The sequence below is a fragment of the Canis lupus genome, chromosome 10, assembly GCF_011100685.1.
Source record: "Canis lupus familiaris isolate Mischka breed German Shepherd chromosome 10, alternate assembly UU_Cfam_GSD_1.0, whole genome shotgun sequence".
Lineage (NCBI taxonomy): Eukaryota > Metazoa > Chordata > Mammalia > Carnivora > Canidae > Canis > Canis lupus.
Genome location: NC_049231.1, coordinates 35,296,633 through 35,318,931, shown reverse-complemented (window position 1 = coordinate 35,318,931; position 22,299 = coordinate 35,296,633). Strand labels below are relative to the sequence as shown.

Genomic DNA, 22,299 nt, shown 5'->3' with positions numbered 1-22,299 from the left:
AGACTGCTTCACTATTACACAGATCTACTTCATTCCTTTGGTAGTACAGTATTCTGTTTTATATACAACAATATATGTGGATCTCTATTTTTATTTAAGCAGTCCCTAGTCTTTAATTATAATAAACTATGCTGCAATGAACAGCTTTGATCACATGTACGATGAAAGGGAGAACTTTACTACTGCATCAAAAGAAGAGTGTTTTGGCACCCTAAAGTGCCCCCAACCATACACACACATGGATTGCGATGCAATGTCACAGATACACAGGTATGTATCATGCCTGAATTTACAGAATGCTGACAACAACCTCTCTCTGTACGTTCTGGGTAATATAATCTTTTGAAGCTGGCCTTGTGACTTAATTGCTATATATATATATATATATATATAGAGAGAGAGAGAGAGAGAGAGAGAGCGCTAACTGAACACATTGTTCCTTTTTTTTTAAAAAAAGATTTATGTATTTATTCATGAGAAACAGAGAGAGAGAGAGGAGGCACAGACACGGGCAGAGGGAGAAGCAGGCTCCATGCAAGGAGCCCTGATGTGGGACTTGATCTCGGGTCTCCAAGATCACACCCTGGGCTGCAGGCGGCGCTAAACCGCTGCACCATCGGGGCTACCCTGAACACCTTGTTCCAACATGAAATGACTCGTCAGTTGGAAGATGTCCTTAGGATTAACACTTAGGTACAGGCTGTATTTTCACAATTTAAAAAAGTGAAAAATACATAATGACACAATGTACATCAAATAGACTTAAGGTTTTGTTTTTTAACTATATGTGCTTCATCCTTCCTCCCCTCAGGCAGCTCCCTTGCCCCTAGTCATTGTGCAGCATGCATGCAGTAGCTCAGGTCCCTCTCCTATGCCAGAACATCAATTGGAGGAGGACAATCATCCTCTGGTTTCACTCATATGGGTAATATAAGAAATAATGAAAGGGATTATAAGGGAAAGGAGAGAAAATGAGTGGGAAAAAATCAGAGAGGGTGACAAAACATGAGAGACTCCTAACTCTGGGAAAAGAACAAGGGGTAGTGGAAGGGGAGGTGGGTGGGAGGATGGGGTGACTGACTGGGTGATGGGCACTGAGGAGGACACTTGATGGGATGAGGACTGGGTGTTATACTATATGTTGGCAAATCGAACTTCAATAAAAAAATAAATAAATAAACCCACAAACAATAAGTCTCACCAACTAGCAGAAGTAGCTGGAAAAAAAATAAAAAAAGAAAAACAACAAAAACCAAAAAAAAAGAAAAGTGATAGCAGAGGGAAAAGAGCAGTGGTACTTACGGAGATGAAGAAAAAGAGATCATTAAAAGCCAGAACAGTTTTCAGAGAAGACAATGATATTGCAATGAGTCAGGAAAGTGGCATATATAGCAAGAGAGAAGGTGGCATTTAGGGTAGAAAAAGAAAAATCCCTGAGCCACAAGAGGGAGGTAGAATTTAGTATTTGGAAAAAGTAAATAGTGAATATGAGTTTGGTGGGGGGAGGGGGAGTTCATTGCTCTCCTGCTGCAGTAATGAATGAGGTTATGAATGAGGTAGAGAAACACATTAGGGAAAACAGATGAGTAGCTCACTGAGGAATTCTGAAGTGTCCATCTCAAGAATCTGACCTGTTGGTAAAGGCAAGTAAGTGCCACAGAAAATAACTGGGGGCCCTGTTCACAGCCTTGCCTTAGATAAACTAAGTAAGAGAGTAGAACATCTCATGCTCAGTGCTACTTTCTGATGTCAAAAAATTATGGTGAGAAAGTAGCTCCATGGTTTTTATATATAATGACTAGCATATTTTTGTTAAATACTTGCTCAGTAAGCAGTGTGGTTGATAAGTAAAATTTGCTTAAAAAACAGGATAGGTTTTATACTAGTTCATCATTAAATTTTGACTAATAAAACCTAGGTTGTATTTCTGTCATTTATGTAAGTTCATTTCAAAGATCTGCTTGCAATTGTTCATTTCATATGTTTTTGAATACCTGCCAAAAAAAAAGCTACTTAATATCTCTGTGGATAAATGTTTTGATCAGGAAGTATGAATGAGTCACATAAAAGTATTAAAAATAGGTTTTTTTGTTTTTGTTTTTTTTAATTTATGATAGTTACACAGAGAGAGAGAAAGAGAGAGAGAGGCAGAGACATAGGCAGAGGGAGAAGCAGGCCCCACGCACCGGGAGCCCGACATGGGATTCGATCCTGGGTCTCCAGGATCGCGCCCTGGGCCAAAGGCAGGCGCTAAACCGCTGCGCCACCCAGGGATCCCTAAAAATAGTTTTTAATTTTTGCACTGCTACTACCTGACTAGTTGAATTTCCAAACAAGTTTTAGAATAAAGTTTTTAACAAATTAACAAGACATTTTTGAAGGCAAAATAACAAGGGGACAATAGCTGAGCAAGTCCCTCTAGTGGCAAGCCCTAAATTAAAAAAAGACAAATTGGGGATCCCTGGGTGGCGCAGCAGTTTGGCCCCTGCCTTTGGCCCAGGGCGCGATCCTGGAGACCCAGGATCGAGTCCCATGTCGGGCTCCCGGTGCATGGAGCCTGCTTGTCCCTCTGCCTGTGTCTCTGCCTCTCTCTCTCTGTGTGACTATCATAGATAGATAGATAGATAGATAGATAGATAGATAGATAGATAGATAGATAGATAGATAGATAGATAGATAGATAAATAAGACAAATTGGAAGTGGAATTCCAGTCTGCAGTATCAGTGATCGCTTACTATGTGCAAATCACTGTGCTGGGTAATGAGGTCTCAGGGGGCGTAAGACAGAGCCCTTTATCTTAAGAACTTATATCAGGGATCCCTGGGTGGCGCAGCGGTTTGGCGCCTGCCTTTGGCCCAGGGCGCGATCCTGGAGACCCCGGATCGAATCCCACGTCGGGCTCCCGGTGCATGGAGCCTGCTTCTCCCTCTGCCTGTGTCTCTGCCTCTCTCTCTCTCTCTCTCTCTCTATGTGACTATCATAAATAAATAAAATAAAAAAAAAATTTTTTAAAAAAGATTTAAAAAAAAAAAAAGAAGAACTTATATCAGAGAAATACAAACTCATTGACCACTCTCATTCCAAGGAAAACTAACAAAATCGCCACCTACACTAGATTATGTAGTTTGCTTTTTCTACGGTTTTCATTTTAAATACATATACACATCACACACAATCACATATATATTTAAATCTATACACAAACTATCTAGAAGGAAAAGTAAACAGTACCTTTAACTCCTGACAAACTCTAACACATATTATTTAACTTGTAATTTATAATGAATCATAGAATAAAAAAGTGTCAGAACATTTTGGAGTAGCTGGAGGAAGACTGGGCACTCTTACCTTCTTCAAAATTTCAGTTTGGGAGTATGTGCAATACAACAGGGGGAGCACACAGTTTGTTCTGGGATCCTATGGTAGACATATAGTAGATGACCTTTTCCCTATCAGCCAATTATGGGGAAACATTTGGTGATTCTTTCACAATAGGACCTCAGATAACAAGTTTCCTTACTTGTAAACATTCTTGAAACTGCCCCTCTCTGTAGCTATAACAATGAGCCTTAGAGAAACAGAAAAGTGACTTAGCTTTAGCATAGCTTCATTTTAACTTTTCTGTCCCACAATTTTTTTCTTTATAAAATTAACCCAAGAAATAGAACCAAAATTTTCTAATTGTTCCCTGGTGTTTCCTGGGGTTCTTTAGGGGGGAAAAAAAAAAAAAAAGAATGAAAAGCAGAGGGTAGTCAAAATAATTACCTGGGCCTATTTCATGGGTTTCAAGAAGACAGAGTTCTTTGGTTTAAAATAGTACTTTGAAAGATTCCACAAATTCGTTATTTAAAATCATTTTATTTAAAAAAATAATAATAAAATAAAATCATTTTATTAAATCTTCAGGTTAAGGAAACTTTAAAATAAACTTAAGAGTGCTGATCTAGGGATCCCTGGGTGGCGCAGCGGTTTAGCGCCTGCCTTTGGCCCAGGGCGCAATCCTGGAGATCCTGGATCGAATCCCACGTCGGGTTCCCGGTGCATGGAGCTTGCTTCTCCCTCTGCCTGTGTCTCTGCCTCTCTCTCTCTGTGACTATCATAAATAAATAAAAATTTAAAAATTAAAAAAAAAAAAGAGTGCTGATCTAGGGACGCCTGGGTGGCTCAGCAGTTGAGCGTCTGCCTTTGGCTCAAGGTGTGATCCTGGGGTCCTGGGATGGAGTCCCACATCGGGCTTCCTGTGGGGAGCCTGCTTCTCCCTCTGCCTGTGTCTCTGCCTCTTTGTGTGTCTCTCATGAATAAATAAATAAAATCTTAAAAAAAAAAAACAAAACTGCTGATCTATAATTTTCCTACAAACAGGTAATAACATTACCTAATTCTAGAAGTGGATGCTTAATTAGAACCCAGGGAAAAAAGAAAGAATTCAACTGAAACCAGTAAGACTGTGCGTGTCTTGCCTGGATCTCCCCCAGTGAAGTCTCTGTTTAGTTCAGCCTGGGGTAGTCCAAGTCTCATCAAAATATCCCCTCAATGTCACCATCATCTCTAATAAATAAAAAAGAGGATAACTACAAAGTCTAATATTCAGCCTCAAAAGATCAAGACATGGAAATTCTTGATAGTGGTTCATGTAATAAAGAGTTTGGGGTATCAAGCTTAACAAAAGCTTACTGTAACGGAAGCAGGCTTCTGTTAAATGCAATCTTATTTTGAAATTATTTTCCTCCCTTTAATTAGAAATGGGAGGATTTTATGTTTATTATAGGATAAAATACCATTTCTAATTGTGTCATTTTTTTAATAACACTGCAAACAAACATCCCTTTTGTGGTATGCTACTTGGATCTCCCTTCTAGCAAGAACTTGCCCTTTGGTTACAAAGAATGCAGTTGACAGCCTTCAGCTGCAGAGCCTTCACCATCTGTACAGTATTCCACCCAAGACCACTCCTCCCTGGCAGCCCCTAGTGCAGGACTGAGCAGTGAGGGCGTCAGGGCCTCGCCCCTTCTGTGCTATGTAGGCAGCCCTAACAGGCAGTCAGAGAGCTCTCTATTGGGTTGGCCCAGGCTCTACCAGACCCGCATGGCCTCTGAGGCTCTTTCCACCAGGTTCTAGCTTCCCAGCTACTTTCCTTTCATAATTGTCTCCAACTGCATCAGAGCCTGAAGGCTTTTCCTTTCCAGTCCTGCTTCCCCCCCCTCTCTTTCACAGGCATTACCTCCACTCCCTACCTATACTACCCCTAATCTACCTCTAACACTCTTAACTTCACCATCTGCTTCCTGGAGGATCCAAAGGGACATACCTGTATAAGCATTAGTCATCTCATACATTTAATAATTTCCTCATGATAAATTCCTAAAATATAGAGTCACTGGTCAAAGGTATGAACATATTGCCAAACTGCCCCTTTAAAAGGCTATATCTATATGTTGGCAAATTGAACACCAATAAAAAATAAATTTACAAAGAAAATAAATAAAATAAAAGGCTATACCTGCTTACATTTCCAAAATCAGTCTGTTCAAAAAACAAAACAAAACAAAACAAAACAAAACAAAACAAAAAAAACCAAAATGTGTATGTTCATTTCATTATATAGTCATCAATACAGGGTATTAACACTTTTTAAGTGTCAATTTGATACGCAAACACTGGCATCTTAATTTGATGTCCAGTATTTTAAACATTTTTTTCAGCATATTTTCATAAACCCATCAGTTCATGTTTTCCCCCCAACTGCCCATCAGGGTATCCTGTTTTGGCTTCTCTTAACAAAAGCTGTTGGATATAACTCTGTGCTTGTCATGGGTATTACAAATATCTTTTCCTGATTTGTCATTGGCCTTTTCAATTTTCAAATAGTCCAATCTATCAATCCTTTCCTTTCGGGTTTCTTTCATAAATGTAAAGCTTAAATTTTTTTTTCACACCCTGAAGTTTAAAAAAATGGATCTAAATTTTTTCCAAGTTCTTTTAGGATTTTATGTCTTACATATAAGTTTCTAAGCCTTCTAAAAATTACTTTCTAACACTGTGTGAGTCAAAGCAATTGGGCTTTTCCCCAACATCCTTTTAGCCTACTGCTCCATCAAGGGACAGCAAAGTATATTCAAACATCTATAGTCTGTTTTAGAGAAATGCATCCCCAAGGGAAAAATTAGAATGCATGAATGGGCTAGAGAGACCAATCTGACACAGCGAGGAGAAATTCCTGAAGGACTAAGAGTGAGTGGCTTGCTCCCCCTGGGGGTGGGGTGGGGTGCGGGATGTCAAACAGTTACACAGTCATCAACTGGGCAGCCAATTCATGCGCTGAGTGGGAAGCAAAAATAATGATCTTCTAAGGTCTCTTTCAATTTAATTTTATGACTGTGTACCTATGAGCAGGCAATGAGGAAAAAGTATGTGATGTGTTGGAGAATGAAGAATGAGTCATGGAAACTGAACGCTCAGACAAAGGGAAGTAAGGAAAGGCACAACAAAACTGCTAGTTGATGTGAAAAGGCTTCTTGGAACAAAATTTCAAGGCTTAATTTAATGAAAAGTAGACAGCTCAAATTTCTGGGAGAGGGGGTATGTTCCATGCAGACTAGGTGATAAAAAAGCCAATCATATTTCAAAAATCATTTATTTAACCCAAGAAAAGCAAATAGAAAAGGAGCTGAAGGAGGAAGGCAGAAGAAACTCATTAAAACAACTTAAAATTGGGATCCCTGGGTGGCGCAGTGGTTTAGCGCCTGCCTTTGGCCCAGGGCGCTGATCCTGGAGACCCGGGATCAAATCCCACGTCAGGCTCCCGGTGCATGGAGCCTGCTTCTCCCTCTGCCTATGTCTCTGCCTCTCTCTCTCTCTCTGTGACTATCATAAATAAATAAAAATTAAAAAAAAAATTGACAAGGAATATCTGAGGAAAAAAAGAATACTGAGGAATCAGTGTGAGGACTATCAATACAGTTTTTCATTTGTTCCACAAATACACGGAATACTTACTAAAAGGCCTTCCATTTTCAGGACAGAATAACAAACCTCAGGCACTGAGGATGATAGGTGAGTAAGTCAAGTATCTTTGCAATTTAAATTTTAGTACAGTGAAGAACAGATAGTCCTTCAACTTATAGACAGGACACAACAGTAGCTCAGGGTATAATGAACCCTGCATGGTCAGAGAAGACACTGCCAAGAGAAGGCTTGAGCAAAGACTTGAAGGAGAAATCTAAATATTCCTAGCAAATGGGAAAAGAAAGTAGAGGAACTGATGTGTGCAAAAGCATGCAAGTATACTTGGAATGACTGGAAAACTGCAGTAAGCTCATCATTTAAGCCATTAGGAGGCCTAAGGTTAAGTGTAAGGACAGAAGAGGTGAGCATAGACAGGGCAGCAGGGGGCTGGACATCCATTCTGCCTTAGAGTGAAGCCTTGCCCACTTTCAGATGTCTTGACCTAAGGTGATTTGGTGGATATTACTGTGAGGCAGGAAAGAAAATGAGATAAATCAGCACAGGTTTGATGCAATTTTGCAAATAGAGTTTAAGGTTCCCATGGGCACTCTGGATCTCTCAGGGAGAGAGAGACCTAATCACCCAAATCTTTAGTTTAAGTATATAACTAATCTTGGGTAACTTTTACATGATTATCAAAAATAAATACAGTGGTAAGTCCCATTTCTCTTGAAGTTTCCATTGATTCTCTATGACTGGAATTCATCCATTCTGGTAATTCTTCCACATTTTAGAGCACTAAAAATTTAGCCCTACTCAGCCATTTAGGCTTACTTTTTAGTCTGAATGTATTACCCATAACAGGCTCCAGTGTAGAAGGTAGTATCCTATTTTTTGTAAGTCAGAAAAGGCTGCAGTGTAGAAGGTAGTATCCTATTTTTTGTAAGTCAGAAAAAGAAATCTTTAAATAAAAAAGGAAAAAGTTGTGTATACATCTACATTGAAATACTATGGGGAATATTATTATAAAAATTGGAAGAAATTATGAAAATTAAGAGAAATAATATGTGATATTAAATGGCAAAATGAGACATTAAGACTGTACTGACACCATACTTGCAAGTTATTTATGCATATGAGCAAGCATACACAGAGTCTGATTCTTGGAAGGAAGAGAATATTACCTTTTTTTCTTGATATCAATATTATTACCTATGTGAATTTAACAAAGGCTAAAAGAAGAATATAAGTATTTTTCAAATATCTGTAAAAATGCATCTGTTCAACAGATATGTATTGAGTGACTACTATGTTCCAGGAAATGTCCTAGGTACGGGGGAAGGATAACTTAACAAAACAGAAAAAAGTCCTGGTTACCAGGAAGCTTCCATTCTAGTTAGGGGAAGACAGGCATAAAGCATATGCTGTGATAATAGAGAATAACACATGTAATAAAGAAAAACAAGGCAAGAGAAGGCAACAGGAAATGTGAAGGTGGTACAGGAGAGGAGGTGCCATTTTGGTTTTGTTTTTAAAGATTTTATTTTCTTATGTAATCTCTACACCCAACATGGGACTTGAACTCATAACCCTAAGATCAAGAGTTTCATGCTCTACTGACTGAGCCAGCCAGGTGCCCCAAGGAGTTGCCATTTTGAACAGGGTGGTTAGGGAAGGTCTAACTAGAAAGGTGATAGTCTCGACCTCAAGGAGTTAAGGGAGCAGAGCAGGAAGCATATTCCAAGCGGAGAGAATTAACCAGAGAATTAACCATTTCAAAGATCCTAAGGCAAGTGTTGCTCTTGTGTATGAGGAACAGCAAGGAGGCCAACCTGGCTGGTGGCTGGAGGGCTGGAAGGGAGATGCAGAGCAGTCACAGAGAAATGAAGTGCCAAATTATGTAAGGACTGGTTTTGAAGGGTTTTTAGCATACGAGAGATATTTCTTTTTGCATTAAAAAGTTTGCTTCAGCTATTATGTTGAAAGTAGACTGAAGAATGGCAAGACAGAAACAAATAGACTGGTTAAGATCCTAACTGTGTTAATCCAGGAAAAGAGATCATGGCAGAATACTACTGGTGGAAGAGGTAAAATGTGATTAAATTCTGGATCTACTTCAAAAGCAGAAGCAATAGGATTTGCTGAAAGTTCAATATAAGATGTGAGGAGATATGGAGAATGGTTTTAAAGTTTTTGACTTGAGCAACATTTTACTAGAACTGGGAAGACAACAGAATGAGAAGGACTGGGGAAGATCAGAGTTCTTTTTGGAACATAATAAATTGGAAATACGTTTTAGACACTTAAGTGAAGGTTCTAGGTAGGTAGCTAAATAGACAAAATGAGAGTGCAGGCATCTCTGGATCACAAATAAACATGCTGAAGTCATCAGGACATGGCTAGTAATCAATGCTGTGGGAAGAGATGAAATCACCCACAGAACAAAGGTATTTAGAAAAGAAAAAGGATCACAGAATTGACCCCTTAGGGAATTCCAACATTTAAAGGTTGGGAAAAAGAGGAGCAAGGAGTCTAAGTGATGGAGAAAGATCAGCCAAAGAGAATGAAAGAAATCCAGAAATGTGTGGAATCCTGGAAGATGTAAAGAAAGCCTTTTGGGGAGGAGAGAGTATGTCACTATCATTGTTTTATGTATTGTGTGTGGTTGTTTTCAGGCCACAACAGCAAGAACTGCAGAGTTGTGACAAAAACTATCCGGCTTAGAAAGCTGAAAATAGTTACTGTTTGACCCTTTAAAGAAAATGTTTGCCAACTCTTGATCTAGAAGAATTAGAGGGCAAATAATTTAATGAAGAAAATGCAGTACAATTTTCAGGCAGCACCAAGGCCTCCAGAGTTCAGTGGTCATGATGTTTAAGTGAGACCACTCAGCATGATTTCCCTCAATCTCATTCAGCTGTAAGGAGAGTGAAGTCTAGGGATAGTGTGTGTGGTTTTTGCCAGGGGAGAATGATGAAGCAAAGAATGGAACTGAGGCAAGGAAATGACTATACATGTTATGAGGAAGGACTTAACAGCTGGGCAAAAAGAGGAGAGGGCATGGGGGATATGAGGGAAGGGAAAAGGTAGTAAGTAGGAGCAGCAGATCCGGTCAAAGAATTGTGGGACTTGGTACCCAGGGGAGTAACCAGGCAAACTCCACAACCAAACAGGTATGGTTAGAGTAGAATGCCTGGAGGGGCTGCATTTACTGGTCATAACAAGGTCAAGGTTTTTAACCACAAGGAGAGGTGAAAGCAGGGGACTGAACATAAGATCATTGAAGAAGAGGCCAAAAACTGAAAGGCAAGGTACTGAAAGGATAATCTATGTGGAAACTGAAGTCACCATAATTACCAGACGTTTAATACTGGAGATCACATGGAGCCAGTAGGTACACCATCAGGCATAGAGGGAGATGAAGGTAACAAAGACAGGTGTGAGCACACCTGAGACAGCTGAGAGTCAAAATGGAGACTATTTAGGGAGGAGAGGAGAATGATCTGGATGTGTCAAGAGGACTACTGGAGGAGTAAAATGCTCAACTATGACACCTCCAAGTTTCATACTACAAAGGGTGTCCATTAATGACAGGAAGCCTTGAAACACAGTTTCCACAGATCCCCTCTGGGAGAAGTTTGATCACATGTAAAATTTTAAAATATTATTACATTTTGACTAAAATAACAAATCCTAAGGAAGGCTTCATCCATCTTAACCCAAGAAGAGCAGTGGGTGGAACTCTCTAGGGAGCTGTGGAACAAGACAAAGGCAATAAATAAAAGAAATTTGTATTATTTTTTTTTTTATCCACACTGATAAAGAGGAGTATCATATGTGAGGATGCCCTTTCTTCTCTAGGGTAATCCTTCTGCCCCGGGCCATACTCTCCTTTGGTACTATGGCCTCTCTCTGGCCCTGCAGGATTTGACCACCATCTATCCCTCTCTCCAGCTTCATCTTGATTTTGATGCCCTCCCTTTGGACATGTTTTCAGACATGCCAAAGCTCCACCCCCTCAGGCACTTTACAACTATCATTCCCTCTGCCTGGATACCCTTTCCATCCTCAGTCCCATAAAAAATAAGTTCCTCCTTTCTAAGAGCTTAGTGGAGAGGAGGCAGCTAAAGAAAGAAAGCCGAGTGTGGTCAATGTTTTGAAAGAACAGAGCGATGTGATCCAGAGCAGTCAAAGGGGCAATGGGGGGAGGAGGGAGGGGTAGAGTTCCAACAAGGTGCAAATGCAATTAAATGGAGAAAAGAGTCTTTTTAAAGAATGGTGCTGGAACAACTGGACTCTCATATGGAAAAAAAAAAAAAAAAAAGGAACCTTGTACCATACACAAAAATTAACTCAAAATAGATTGTAGACCTAAAACCTTGTGGCCTTAGCTTAGACAAAAATTTCTTAGCTACAACACCAAAAGTGTGATCCATAAAAGAAAAAATGATAAATTGAAATTAAAAAGCTTCTGCTCTTCAAAACACTATGAAGAGAACAAAAATACAAGACACATACTTTTTTTTTAAGATTTTATTTATTCATGAGAGACACACAGAGAGAGAGGCAGAGACACAGGCAGAGGGAGAAGCAGGCTCCCTGCAGGAAGCCTGATGCAAAACTCGATCCCAGGACCCCAGGATCACGCCCTGAGCCAAAGGCAGACACTCAACAACTGAGCTACCCAGGCACCCCACAAGACACATACTTTGATGAAACATTTGTAAGTCATTTACTCATAAAGGACTTATATGAGAAATATACATATACTTAAAACTTATACAACTCAATAATTACATAATTTAAAAAATGGGAAAAGTTTTGAACATATATTTCACCAGGAATATAAGGATGGCAAATAAGCACATGACAAGATGCTCAGTATCATCAGTCATTAGGTAAAGCCAAATAAATCACAAGATATCCCTACATACCTATCAAAATGACTTTTAAAAAAACTGACAACACCTGTAAAGATGCAAAGCAACAAGGGCTCTCAGTCACTACTGGTAGTAATGCAAATTGGTACAAACATTTGTTTGTTTCTTAAATTAAATACACATCTACCATTCTACTCAGCAATCTTACTCCTAGGTAACAACCCAGATGAAAAGAAAAAATATATTGACATATAACCCTGTATGTGAATATAACCAGTAACTTCATTCAAAACTGTTAAAACTAGAAACAGCCCAAATGTTCCTCAGATGGAGAAAGAATGAACAAACTCAATTATGACACATCTATACAATGGAACAGTACTCAGCAATAAAAAGGATCATGCAACATGGACAAATCTCAAAGATATTCCATTCAGTGAAAGAAGCCAGCTCAAAGGCTATGATAACTCCATACATAGGACACTCTGGTAAAAACAAAATAATAAGGGCAGAAAACTGACCAGTGATTGTCAGAGATAAGGAAGAGGACTACAAAGAAGCACAAAGGAATATGGGGTTGGATGGTGATAGAACTATTCTACATCTTTGTGGTTGTGGTTACACAACTGTTTGTGTTCATCAAAACTCTCAAAACTTTATACTACAAAAGTGTAAATTTCACTATACTAAATTATACCTTAACAAAAAAACATAATTCACAAAGATATAAAAAAATTTTCTAACTAAACGTAAGTAATCAATACATGGGAAAGTAGTAGCTAACAAAAACTTAGAACATCTGAGGATAGGATGATTATGACAACATATTAGTAAGCAGCAATAAAAAGTAAGTATACACCAAAACAAGCAAATGCGAAAGGAGATTAAAATATTTTCTCCAAGTTACAATTCAGCATTAGGTTCTTTTGGCTCTCAGAGTTATATAGAAATGATAGATTATATTTCTTTTCTATGCAACAGAATCTCTGTTATTATATGACAAACAGTCTATCTTCTCCCAAAACAGAGAGCCCTAGAAATGATCTCAAAGGCCCATGTCACAGTAGAGAAGAGCTAACATGACATCAGCATAAATGTATGGCTTAAGAAGGCTGTTCAAATTAAGTGCTTATGGTGGCAACAGATGCAAACTGCTGGCACACTAAGTAACTGCCAAAGCCCTGTACAGGGGCCTGGGACAAGGAGGTACAACGACAACATGAACAAAATGAGAAATCTGTGTCTCTCATGAATAAATAAATAAATCTTAAAAAAAAAGATAAAATAAAATAATAAAATAAAATAAAAAATAAAATAAATAAAATAAAATAAAATAAATAAATAAAATAAAATAAAATAAAATAAAATAAAATAAAATAAAATAAAATAAAATAAAATAGTAGGAGATCCCTGGGTGGCTCAGCAGTTTAGCGCCTGCCTTCAGCCCAGGGTGTGATTCTGGGGTCCTGGGATTGAGTCTTGTGTTGAGCTCCCCGTATGGAGCCTGCTTCTCCCTCTGCCTGTGTCTCTGCCTCTCTGTGTATGTGTGTGTGCGTGTGTGTCTCTCATGAATGAATAAATAAATAATCTTAAAAAAAAAAGTCTGACTTCATTTCAGCTCAGGTCATGATCAGAGTGGTGAAATAAAGCCCCACAGCAAGCTCAGTGGGGAGTCTGCTTGTGACTCTTTCCCTCTCTCAGCCCCTCCCTCTGTTCACACTCTCTAAAATAAATAAAACCTTATTTTTTTTTAATGGGTCATAAGCTTAGATGTAAAACATAAACTATAAAATTATTAGGAAAAAACCTAGACTTATGCAGAGTTCTTAGACTTCAAACCAAAAGTATAATCCATAGGGAGGAAAACTGCTAAAACAGATTTTGTCAAAATTAAAAACTTTTGCTCTGCAAAAGAGTCTTTTAAGAGGATGGAGGGGAAAAAAAAACAGACTGAGAGAAAACATTTGCAAACTACATATCAAGAAAGGACTGGCATTCAGACATATTTTTTAAAAAGAATAAGAAACCCTCGGGAAACCTGGGTGGCTCAGCGGTTGAGCATGTGCCTTTGGCTCAAGGTGTGATCTCAGAGTTCAGGGATCGAGTCCCACATCGGGGTCCCTGCATGGAGCCTGCTTCTCCCTCTGCCTGTGTCTCTGCCTCACTCTCTGTGTCTCTCATGAATAAAATATTTTTAAAAACTATTTTAAAAACCCTCTAAAATCAACAATAAAAAATTCCAATTAGTAAATGGGCTAAAGAAATGAAGAGACATTTCGATGAAGAGAATATGCAGATGACAAGTCCATAAAATGATCCTTAGCATCATTAATCATAATGGAAATGCAAATTAAAACCACTATACTGGTCACACATACATACATACCTATCTGAATGTCTAAATAAAAAATAGGAACACTAAATGCTCATGAGGATATGGGGAGACTGATCCCATCTACATCGCTGACGGGAATGTAAAATGGTACAGAAACTCTGGAAAATAGTTTTTAAGTTTCTCATCAAAACTAAACATGTAACTGCCATGTGACCCAGCAACTTATCTCCTAGGCATTTATCCCAGAAAAAGGAAGACTTGTGTTACATTCCATGTAGCTGTACTGGAATGTTTATAGCAATGTTATTCATAGTAGCCCAACAATGGAGACAACTAGGTGTCTTTTTTTTTTTTTTTTTTTAACTAGGTGTCTTTGAAACAAAGTGTGGTACATCTATCTCATGGAAAACTATTCAGCAACTAAAAGGAGCAAACTAATGACACATGCAACCACCTGGATGAAATTCTTCAGAGAATTTTGCTCCGTGAAAAAAAATCCAATCCCCAAAGGTTATGTGATTATTAAATAACATTCTTGAAATGAGAAAATTATAGAATGAAAAACAGATTAGTGGTTATCAGGGGTTACGGAGGATGTCGGGTAAAAATGAAGTGAATGTGGTTTAAGTGGCCACCTGAGGAACTCTGTGGTGATGGAAACTTCTCTCTCCTCCACGGTATCAATGGCAAAGTCTTGGTTGTGCTCTTGTAGTGCGGTTTTGCAGGGTGCTGTTACTGAAGAAAACTGGATAAAGGTTACAGGGGATGCCTGTTATTTACCAACTGCACCACTGCATCTGAATCCTCAATTACCCCAAAATAAAAAGGTTACAATTAAAGGTAGCCGTGCTATTGCAAAATGAGCACAGCGCTTAACAAGAAGGTCCAACACCAATTAGATGAAGTACTCTGCCCAGGTCTAATTCTGCAGATTACTCTGAATCCGTGTATGAAGCACATTTTCCTCTCCTACACACACGCAAAAGAAGTGTAACACAGTTCAGACACAAGCACTCGGATTTCTCCAAACACGGATTTCTCCAAACTCTGCATAAGTCTAGGTTTTTTCCTAATAGTTTTATAGTTTATGTTTTACATCTAAGCTTATGACCCATTAAAAAAAATATAAGGTTTTATTTATTTTAGAGAGTGTGAACAGAGGGAGGGGCTGAGAGAGCCAAAAGTAGAAAGTGACCTGGCCTGAATCAGGAGGAAAAACCCTGGTCCTGGCTCTACCGAGGAGGAAACCAACTGCGCTGACTTCCACAGGTCCTCTCACCTCTCAGGCTGCAGTCCCAGCTCCATCCTGCAGGCCAAACTAATCTAGGAAGACTGCTTACAGCAAGAGTGCCCAATCCTTGTGGTCTCAGGCCCCACAGAGCTCCCGCTAACCTGGAGTGGAACCAGCAATATTTACAGCATTAGTAAGTGAAGGACACACATCAGCCCTCCGAGAAGCGAGGTCCTTCCACATCGTGCAGTCCCTGGAGAGCTCCACGTCTACTTAGAAAGAGGGCGAAAAGGGCAAGTACCTGGCTGCTATTGTCATGAAAATAGTTGTGACCACAGTTTGAGAACCGATGGAATCTATGCATGTGAGCGGTTGTACAAGTATGAAACACTGAACACATCACTCCCATACGTTCTGTTAACGTCAGGGCGCCAAGGACACACACACACCGCGAATCCCACCGGCGGACACGCTGGACCCCGCAAGCGCGGTCCGGGAGAGCGTACGACTGCGCTCAAGGGCTCCGCGCGGCCAGGGCCGTTACCAGGAGGGACCACGCTCCCTGAGGAGCGGGGGAAGCCGTGCCGACCCCTCCGGGGACTGCAGACCGAGCCCCGGCTCCCGGCGGCCACCGACCGCCACGCTGCTGCGGGAGGAGGAGGAGGAGGAGGAGGAGGAGGAGGAGGAGGAGGGACCCCGCGGGGTCCGCCGGGGCGGGGGGGCCCGGGAGGGACTGGGCAGCGCCAGGCCGCGGGGCAGAGCAGGGGCAGCCGAGCGCGGGCAAGCAGGGGCGCGGCCCGAGCCTCGGCGGAGGAAGCGAAGTCGGGCCGGGCCGGGCCGGGCCGGCGGGGCGGGGCGGGGCGCTGGGGGAGGGGCAGGGGCAGGGGCAGGGGCAGGCGGGGCGCGGAGGGGCGTGAGGGGTCGGCGGGGACTCACCGGGTGCCGCGCCACCTCAGAGGCCATGGTCCCGAGCGGGAGGGCTCAGCCCCGGGCCCGCGCGCCGAGCGTCCCGACCACGGAGGGAGCAGAGGGGGGCCGGGGAGGGTGGGACCCGCGGGGCGGAGGCCGGTGGGGCGGGCGGGGCGGGCCTCCGGCGGGGGGAGAGGCGGCGCGGAATGTCCGGGGAAAGGGGAGGAGCCAAGCCCCGCGGCCTCCGAGACGCGGGGGCGCAGAGCCGGGGGGCGGCGGCCCCGCCAGGCAGGGCGCGCGCCGACAACCGCGCCGAGTCGCCGCGCGCGCGCCGCGAGCCTCCCCCGGGAGCGCCCGCCGACGTCTCAGAGAGCAGCAACCCCACGGCCGGCGCGGGGCCGCCGGAGGAAGCAAATCTCAGCCAGCGGGCAGCGGCGAGCGGGACCGGAAGGGGGCGGGGCGGGCGCGGGGCGTGAGGCGGCGGGCGGCCCGCGCGGGGACCGGAAGTGGGCGGGGCGGGGCGGGCGGGGGCGTGTCCGGCCGGGGTGCGGCCCCAGTCGGGCGGCGGCGGCGGCGCGTCCCGCCGCGGACGTCCGGGCGCGGAGCCTTAGGGCCCGGCGGATTGGACGGTGGGTGGGTGAGCCGCCCACGGAGATGGGGCCGGGTTGAGCCTCCGCCGCCGGACGAGCAGGGTGGCCAGGGATGGAGGGGCCCGCGGAGCTGAGCGTCGAAGCGGTGCTGCGCTTCCTCCGGGAGCGCGGGGGGCGGGCCCCGCACGCCGAGCTGGTGCAGCGCTTCAGGGGTGCCCTGGGCGGGGACCCCGAGCAACGCGCCCGCGCCCGCGCCCGCTTCAAGGAGCTGGTGAACGCCGTGGCCACGGTGCGCACCGACCCTGCCGACGGCTCCAAGTTCGTGCACCTCAAGAAGAGGTTCTTGGAGGGGGCCCCGCCGGACCTGCCCCGCGCCGCGGGGACCGCAGAGCCCGCAGAGCCCGCAGAGCCCGCAGAGCCCGAGGCCAGCCGCGGCGCCCCGCCGGAGGTCCCGGACGGCGGCCAGCGCTCCGAGGCGGCGTCCCCCGAGGCGTCCCCGCGTCCGGGCGGCGGGCCGGGCGATGGGGGGCCCCCGGGCGTGGACCGCGAGAGCGGCAGCGGGCCACCCCTGAGCGCCGGGGCCCGGCCCAGGCACCCGCGGCGGGACGCGCAGCCTCACCCCCGGGGGCCGGGCCCCGGGCCCAGCGAGGACCCCGCGCCCCGCGCCCCCGCCCCCGCCCCACGGCTGCGCGGAGACGGACGCGGGAACCGCCCCCGGGGGAGTCGGCACCCCGAGGCCGCCCCGCCAGAGCCTCCGAGACCTCGTGATGGGCAGCTCCCCGCAGCTGAAGAGGAGCGTCTGTGCGGCGGGAAGCAGCCCCGGGAGCTCCTCTGGCGGAGGACGCGGCAAGGGCGGGGGCGACTCGGACAGCGCATCTGTCGCTTCTTCGTCTGCGGAGGAGGAGAGCGGCGGGGGCTCGGTGACGCTGGACCCTCTGGAACACGCCTGGATGCTTTCAGCCTCGGACGGCAAGTGGGACAGCCTCGAAGGCCTGCTCACTTGCGAGCCCGGCCTGCTGGCCAAGCGGGACTTCATCACCGGCTTCACCTGCCTGCACTGGGCCGCCAAACATGGCAGGCAGGAGCTGCTGGCCATGCTGGTCAACTTCGCCAACAAACACCAGCTGCCAGTGAACATAAACGCCAGGACGAGCGGAGGCTACACGGCCCTGCACCTAGCTGCCATGCACGGGCACGTGGAGGTGGTCAAGTTGCTGGTGGGGGCTTACGACGCAGACGTGGACATCAGGGACTACAGTGGGAGAAAGGCCTCCCAGTATCTGAGCCCCAGCATCGCGGAGGAAATCAAGAACCTCGTGGGAGCCCTGGACGAGGACGATGGAGACTGTGCCGCAGGCGGCGGGGGTGGGCGCTGGAGGCTATCCAAGGTGCTCCCTTCACACCTCATCACCTACAAACTCTCACACGTCCTGGAGGATGGAGGAGACCACCACCACCACCACCACCACCACCACCACCACTTGACCGACGGATGGGCTGGAGGCAAAGTGAAGGATCCAGGTCGCAAGGCCCCTGGCAGCTCTAGTGGACGAATAAAACCCAGACTCAATAAAATACGCTTTCGGACTCAGATCATCCACACTACACCCTCTTTTAGAGACCCGGAGCAGCCACTGGAGGAGGAAGGGAGAGGAGGAAGAGGAGGATCGGGCTCTTAAAGGACACTCATCCTCCTTCAAATTGAGGCCGAAGTCCAATGTATTTGGGTAAAAATAGTTTCTTTCAGAAAATACTAGGTTTATTGGTCTTCGGAAATATAATACCAAGTGTACAAGAAACTGAGACTAGAAAAGAAGGTAAATTCTGCATTCTCACTTGGGGCGTTTGAATGGGTGGGAAGAATTCCTTGAACAGCGTTCTGGGTTGTAGTAGGTTTACAGGTGGTTTCATCAAACCTTGCCCTAGGCCCCTTTTCCCCAGGCCACCCCTCTGCCCTGGAGTCCCTGTTTCTGAGGACTGAAAATGTATTTAAATTGGGTGTACAGAATGCATGATTGAGGGTTCCTTTGATTTTACCAATACTGGCTGCCATGCAAAATAAGGAATATTGCACTTTTATATTTCTATTTTTAAAAGTGGTTACTCTTCCAAGAGCAACAAAAAATGCAAGTTGTAGTGAAATTATACATGTGAACAAAACTACATACTGCCCTGATTTTTGGTTTTTTACTTACTGCATTTACCTGCTAAAATACTACTGAAGGTCAAGTCAAAGTTGAAAAGCAAAAATACTATTTAGAAAATAATGTGAATGAAAATAGTATCCTGTTTGTATCGTAAATAGTGCTCAACTATTTTTTTAAAGGAAATTTCAACTTTAATCACTGAACTAAAGAAATAGGCAACATTCTTCATTTTTGAGGTAATCTGTACTGTGGTTTCCTCTTAACTATCTAGTATCAGTGCACTCAGTATTAAGGTACCTTATTAATAGCTACACACGTTTTTATTTAAAGAGAACACTTAACAATCTATGGTACTTCTACTTAAACATTGCCTCTGGTTCTGATTCTCACTAATTTGTTTTGCTATTCTAAAAGGCCAGTTTTAATTCTAGGAATCATATAACCATTGGTTCTATTTGACATTACCCTATTTGATGATGCTTAGATGTGAATTGCCTACAGAAGCTGTCTCTGGTTTAGATGATTAGCAAAAAGTGGCATAAATGTTAATGAGCCTATGCTTCTGTGAAGTAATTATTAAATCAATGATTCTTACATAAGGTACACTTTTATTTTACTAATAAAATACACTCATAGTCTGTGCTTTGTAGCAATTTTGCAAATGTTTCTAATACTAAAGACTTTCCATTTTCCAATGTTTCCTTGAATCTGTTAGAGATGTACAGTGAAGTTATTAAAAGGCTGGATAATAAATCTACCCAGTTAAAAATAGCACTTTATAAAAGGGGAAAAGAGAAGAGATGGGACCATTTCTTTATTTAAATGCTGCTGGCTATTGAATTATTTTGTATATAAATGAAAAAATACCTTTCATTAAAATTACAGAGTTTAAATGTAGTTCTTAATTATATTTCATTCAAATTTGTTAGGGTAAATGTTTATATAATTATTGTAGAATTTAACTCACAAGCATATTAAGTTGACTTGTAACAGATTCAAAACAACATTGTGGGAGATTAATTCTAACAAATCCTTCTCCCTTAGTCTTTTTGGTCTCCTAACTGCTGAAACCTAAGAATCTGCAGCCCATAAAGGTTAAAGAGTGAGTTAACAGCTTGCAGAGTGAATGAACCAATATATAAATCACACAGAACTGCAGAGTTTAGAGAGTTCTAGATCTTTACTTTCCCAAGTGGGAGAAATTTGTACGAAGTTTGTCACACCTTTCTAGAAAGCAATTGAATTTGTTTAAAGACATATCAAAAATATTCACATAAAATATGTAAACTATTATCCATTTGTGTGCCTTTTTGTTTTAGGATTATGGAAATGGGCTATGTACATTTGAGAAGCACCTTTATCCATACATGTGGGTAAGAACAGTCCAATTTTGTATAAACAGAGGTTCCTTGAAGGTGAAAAACGGTTGCTTGTTTGGAATCCTATACACTACCTGTATCTAGTACAGAACAAGCTATATAACTTCTCACTGAGGAATCTTACGTTTCATTGACATATAAAGCTAAAGAGAACTATAAAAAATAGGTACTTCAGAACCTTCTAAATGTTCTAATGGAGTCAATATTAATCTCAGAACATGTGTATTAGTAATAATTGCACAAAATCTATAATTTACTAGATCTTTAGAGATTGAGTCAATACTTCATTTAACCTGCTTTTCACACTAAAGATTTTTAACTTTTCCAATAAAATCTAAGTTTTCAAAAATCATTCCTGAGGGAAACTACTTCTAGCATTATTTGTCATGATGCGCTCGTGTGCAATAAGTATAGCATTTTTTTCTACTTAAACTCTACATTCTTCTTATTTTTCAATTTCCAAATTGAGATGATTAAAAGCAAAGGATTTGTGTAACTTGATTTTGTGGAGTTGTGTCTGCTGTTAATGGAAATCTATATGTCAGTTACTTAGATGTTTGTTGATATGAAAATGTGTCGGGTAGAAAACCCAAGTATGTCCACATGTTTCTTATAGGTACACTTGAAACTATTGAATGTTTGGTCACAGTTCTCTTCACCTTTATGGTATATAAAATGCAGCTAGTTTATACAATGAAAATCTGGTACTATTTTATTCATGACTGAAATCTTAGGAGTCTAGGATGCTAGTCTTATTTTTTAAACAAGTGAAACTTTGGTAGTTTTAGAGTGTATAATTTGTAAAAGTTTGTTTTGTCAAAATAAAAGATTCACACTACATTTTTTTCTCTGAATTGTCTAAATAATTGTAGTCCTTTATGCTTCTTAGCTGTGGTGTTTTGTAGTTCACACAGTGCTTTTTGAAGTTTCCATTTATTTGATCCCTTTCCTGTCCCTTAAAGTTAATAAAGGAATGAAGTTCAATGGCTGTTCAGGGTCATGAAGTAAATGGCAGTTAGTAAGATTAAGATTTAGTGCTTTTCCACAATATATTTTCTGCACTTCAAATTGCCAGATTTTGGCAAAACTACTGTAGTTTGGCTTCAGTGATGGAAGAATCAACTTGGACACCACTACCTTTAAAAAAACAAAACAAAACAAAAAAAAACCCTATCGTTCACTCACATACCAGCTAACTGAACCCTTCCTACCCAGACCAGATCTTAAGAAAGATATGGGAATGGAATGTGTTTTTCTATTCAATATCTATTAAGCTTTGGTCATTAAGGAGCTTTGGTTTCCTCACCAAAAAACAACAACAACAACAAAACCACAAAAACTTTTATCTTTATTTTAATGAAATTCACCTCTATTCATATGGTAAGGGAAAGTGTGGGAAGCCTTGATGCTCTCCTGGGAAGATCCAATTATTGCTGCTGGGGATTTTTGTTGTCACTCTTGCTTTATGACAACTTACAATATATTTTTCTGTACAACTGAAGGATTGAAGTCTAGTTTCTGTTTCTAGAATGACTTCAAAGTACGTATCTTAAAAGGATTAACTGAACAGTCCACTTGAAGGTATCTTTGTAATTTGTCCTAGTGAAAAACTATATTTTGCTAAATAAATGGCAATTATTTGGAGTTTCCTGGAAACTAAATCCTAAACAATTTTCCTTAATCCTAAAAAATAAATACTCTGGGAACTTGCTGCAAACCATTGTTCCTTTGGTGATGAGTCAGATTTTCATGAAATAATGTTAGAAGTTAGGTTGGAAAATGAAGAAATAAAATGACACTTTGTGAACTCCTTTATCAAGATTCAGCAGTAGAGTTGTTCGGGTCATCATATCCGATTATTTTACTCTATACTCTTCTCCCT

The 22,299-nt window shown here is 42.4% G+C and overlaps 2 protein-coding genes across 11 annotated transcripts in view; one reads left to right on the top strand and one right to left on the bottom strand.

Moving 5' to 3' along the window:
• Positions 1–16,471, bottom strand: part of SEPTIN10 (septin 10) — a 57,600-nt gene extending 41,129 nt beyond the window's left edge. For 8 of the 10 annotated variants that reach the window (XR_005365706.1, XM_038550831.1, XM_038550828.1 and 5 more), the window contains exon 1: positions 15,694–15,723. Coding sequence is in view for 1 of the 10 variants with exons in the window: in XM_038550827.1 (XP_038406755.1) it covers positions 16,329–16,355 (27 nt within the window). In the remaining 9 variants the exon portion in view is untranslated. Of the gene's footprint in view, positions 1–15,440; positions 15,554–15,693; positions 15,724–16,328 lie in introns of those variants that run through there. The other 2 variants (XM_038550830.1, XM_038550827.1) reach the window with 2 other exon arrangements.
• Positions 16,472–16,858: 387 nt separating this feature from the next.
• On the top strand, positions 16,859–21,401 carry SOWAHC (sosondowah ankyrin repeat domain family member C). Its single transcript, XM_038550824.1, is given in 3 exon segments — positions 16,859–17,555; positions 17,557–18,548; positions 18,550–21,401. Coding segments are annotated over 3 exon segments (1,617 nt in total). The 5' UTR covers positions 16,859–17,003; the 3' UTR covers positions 18,623–21,401.
• Positions 21,402–22,299: the final 898 nt, after the last annotated feature.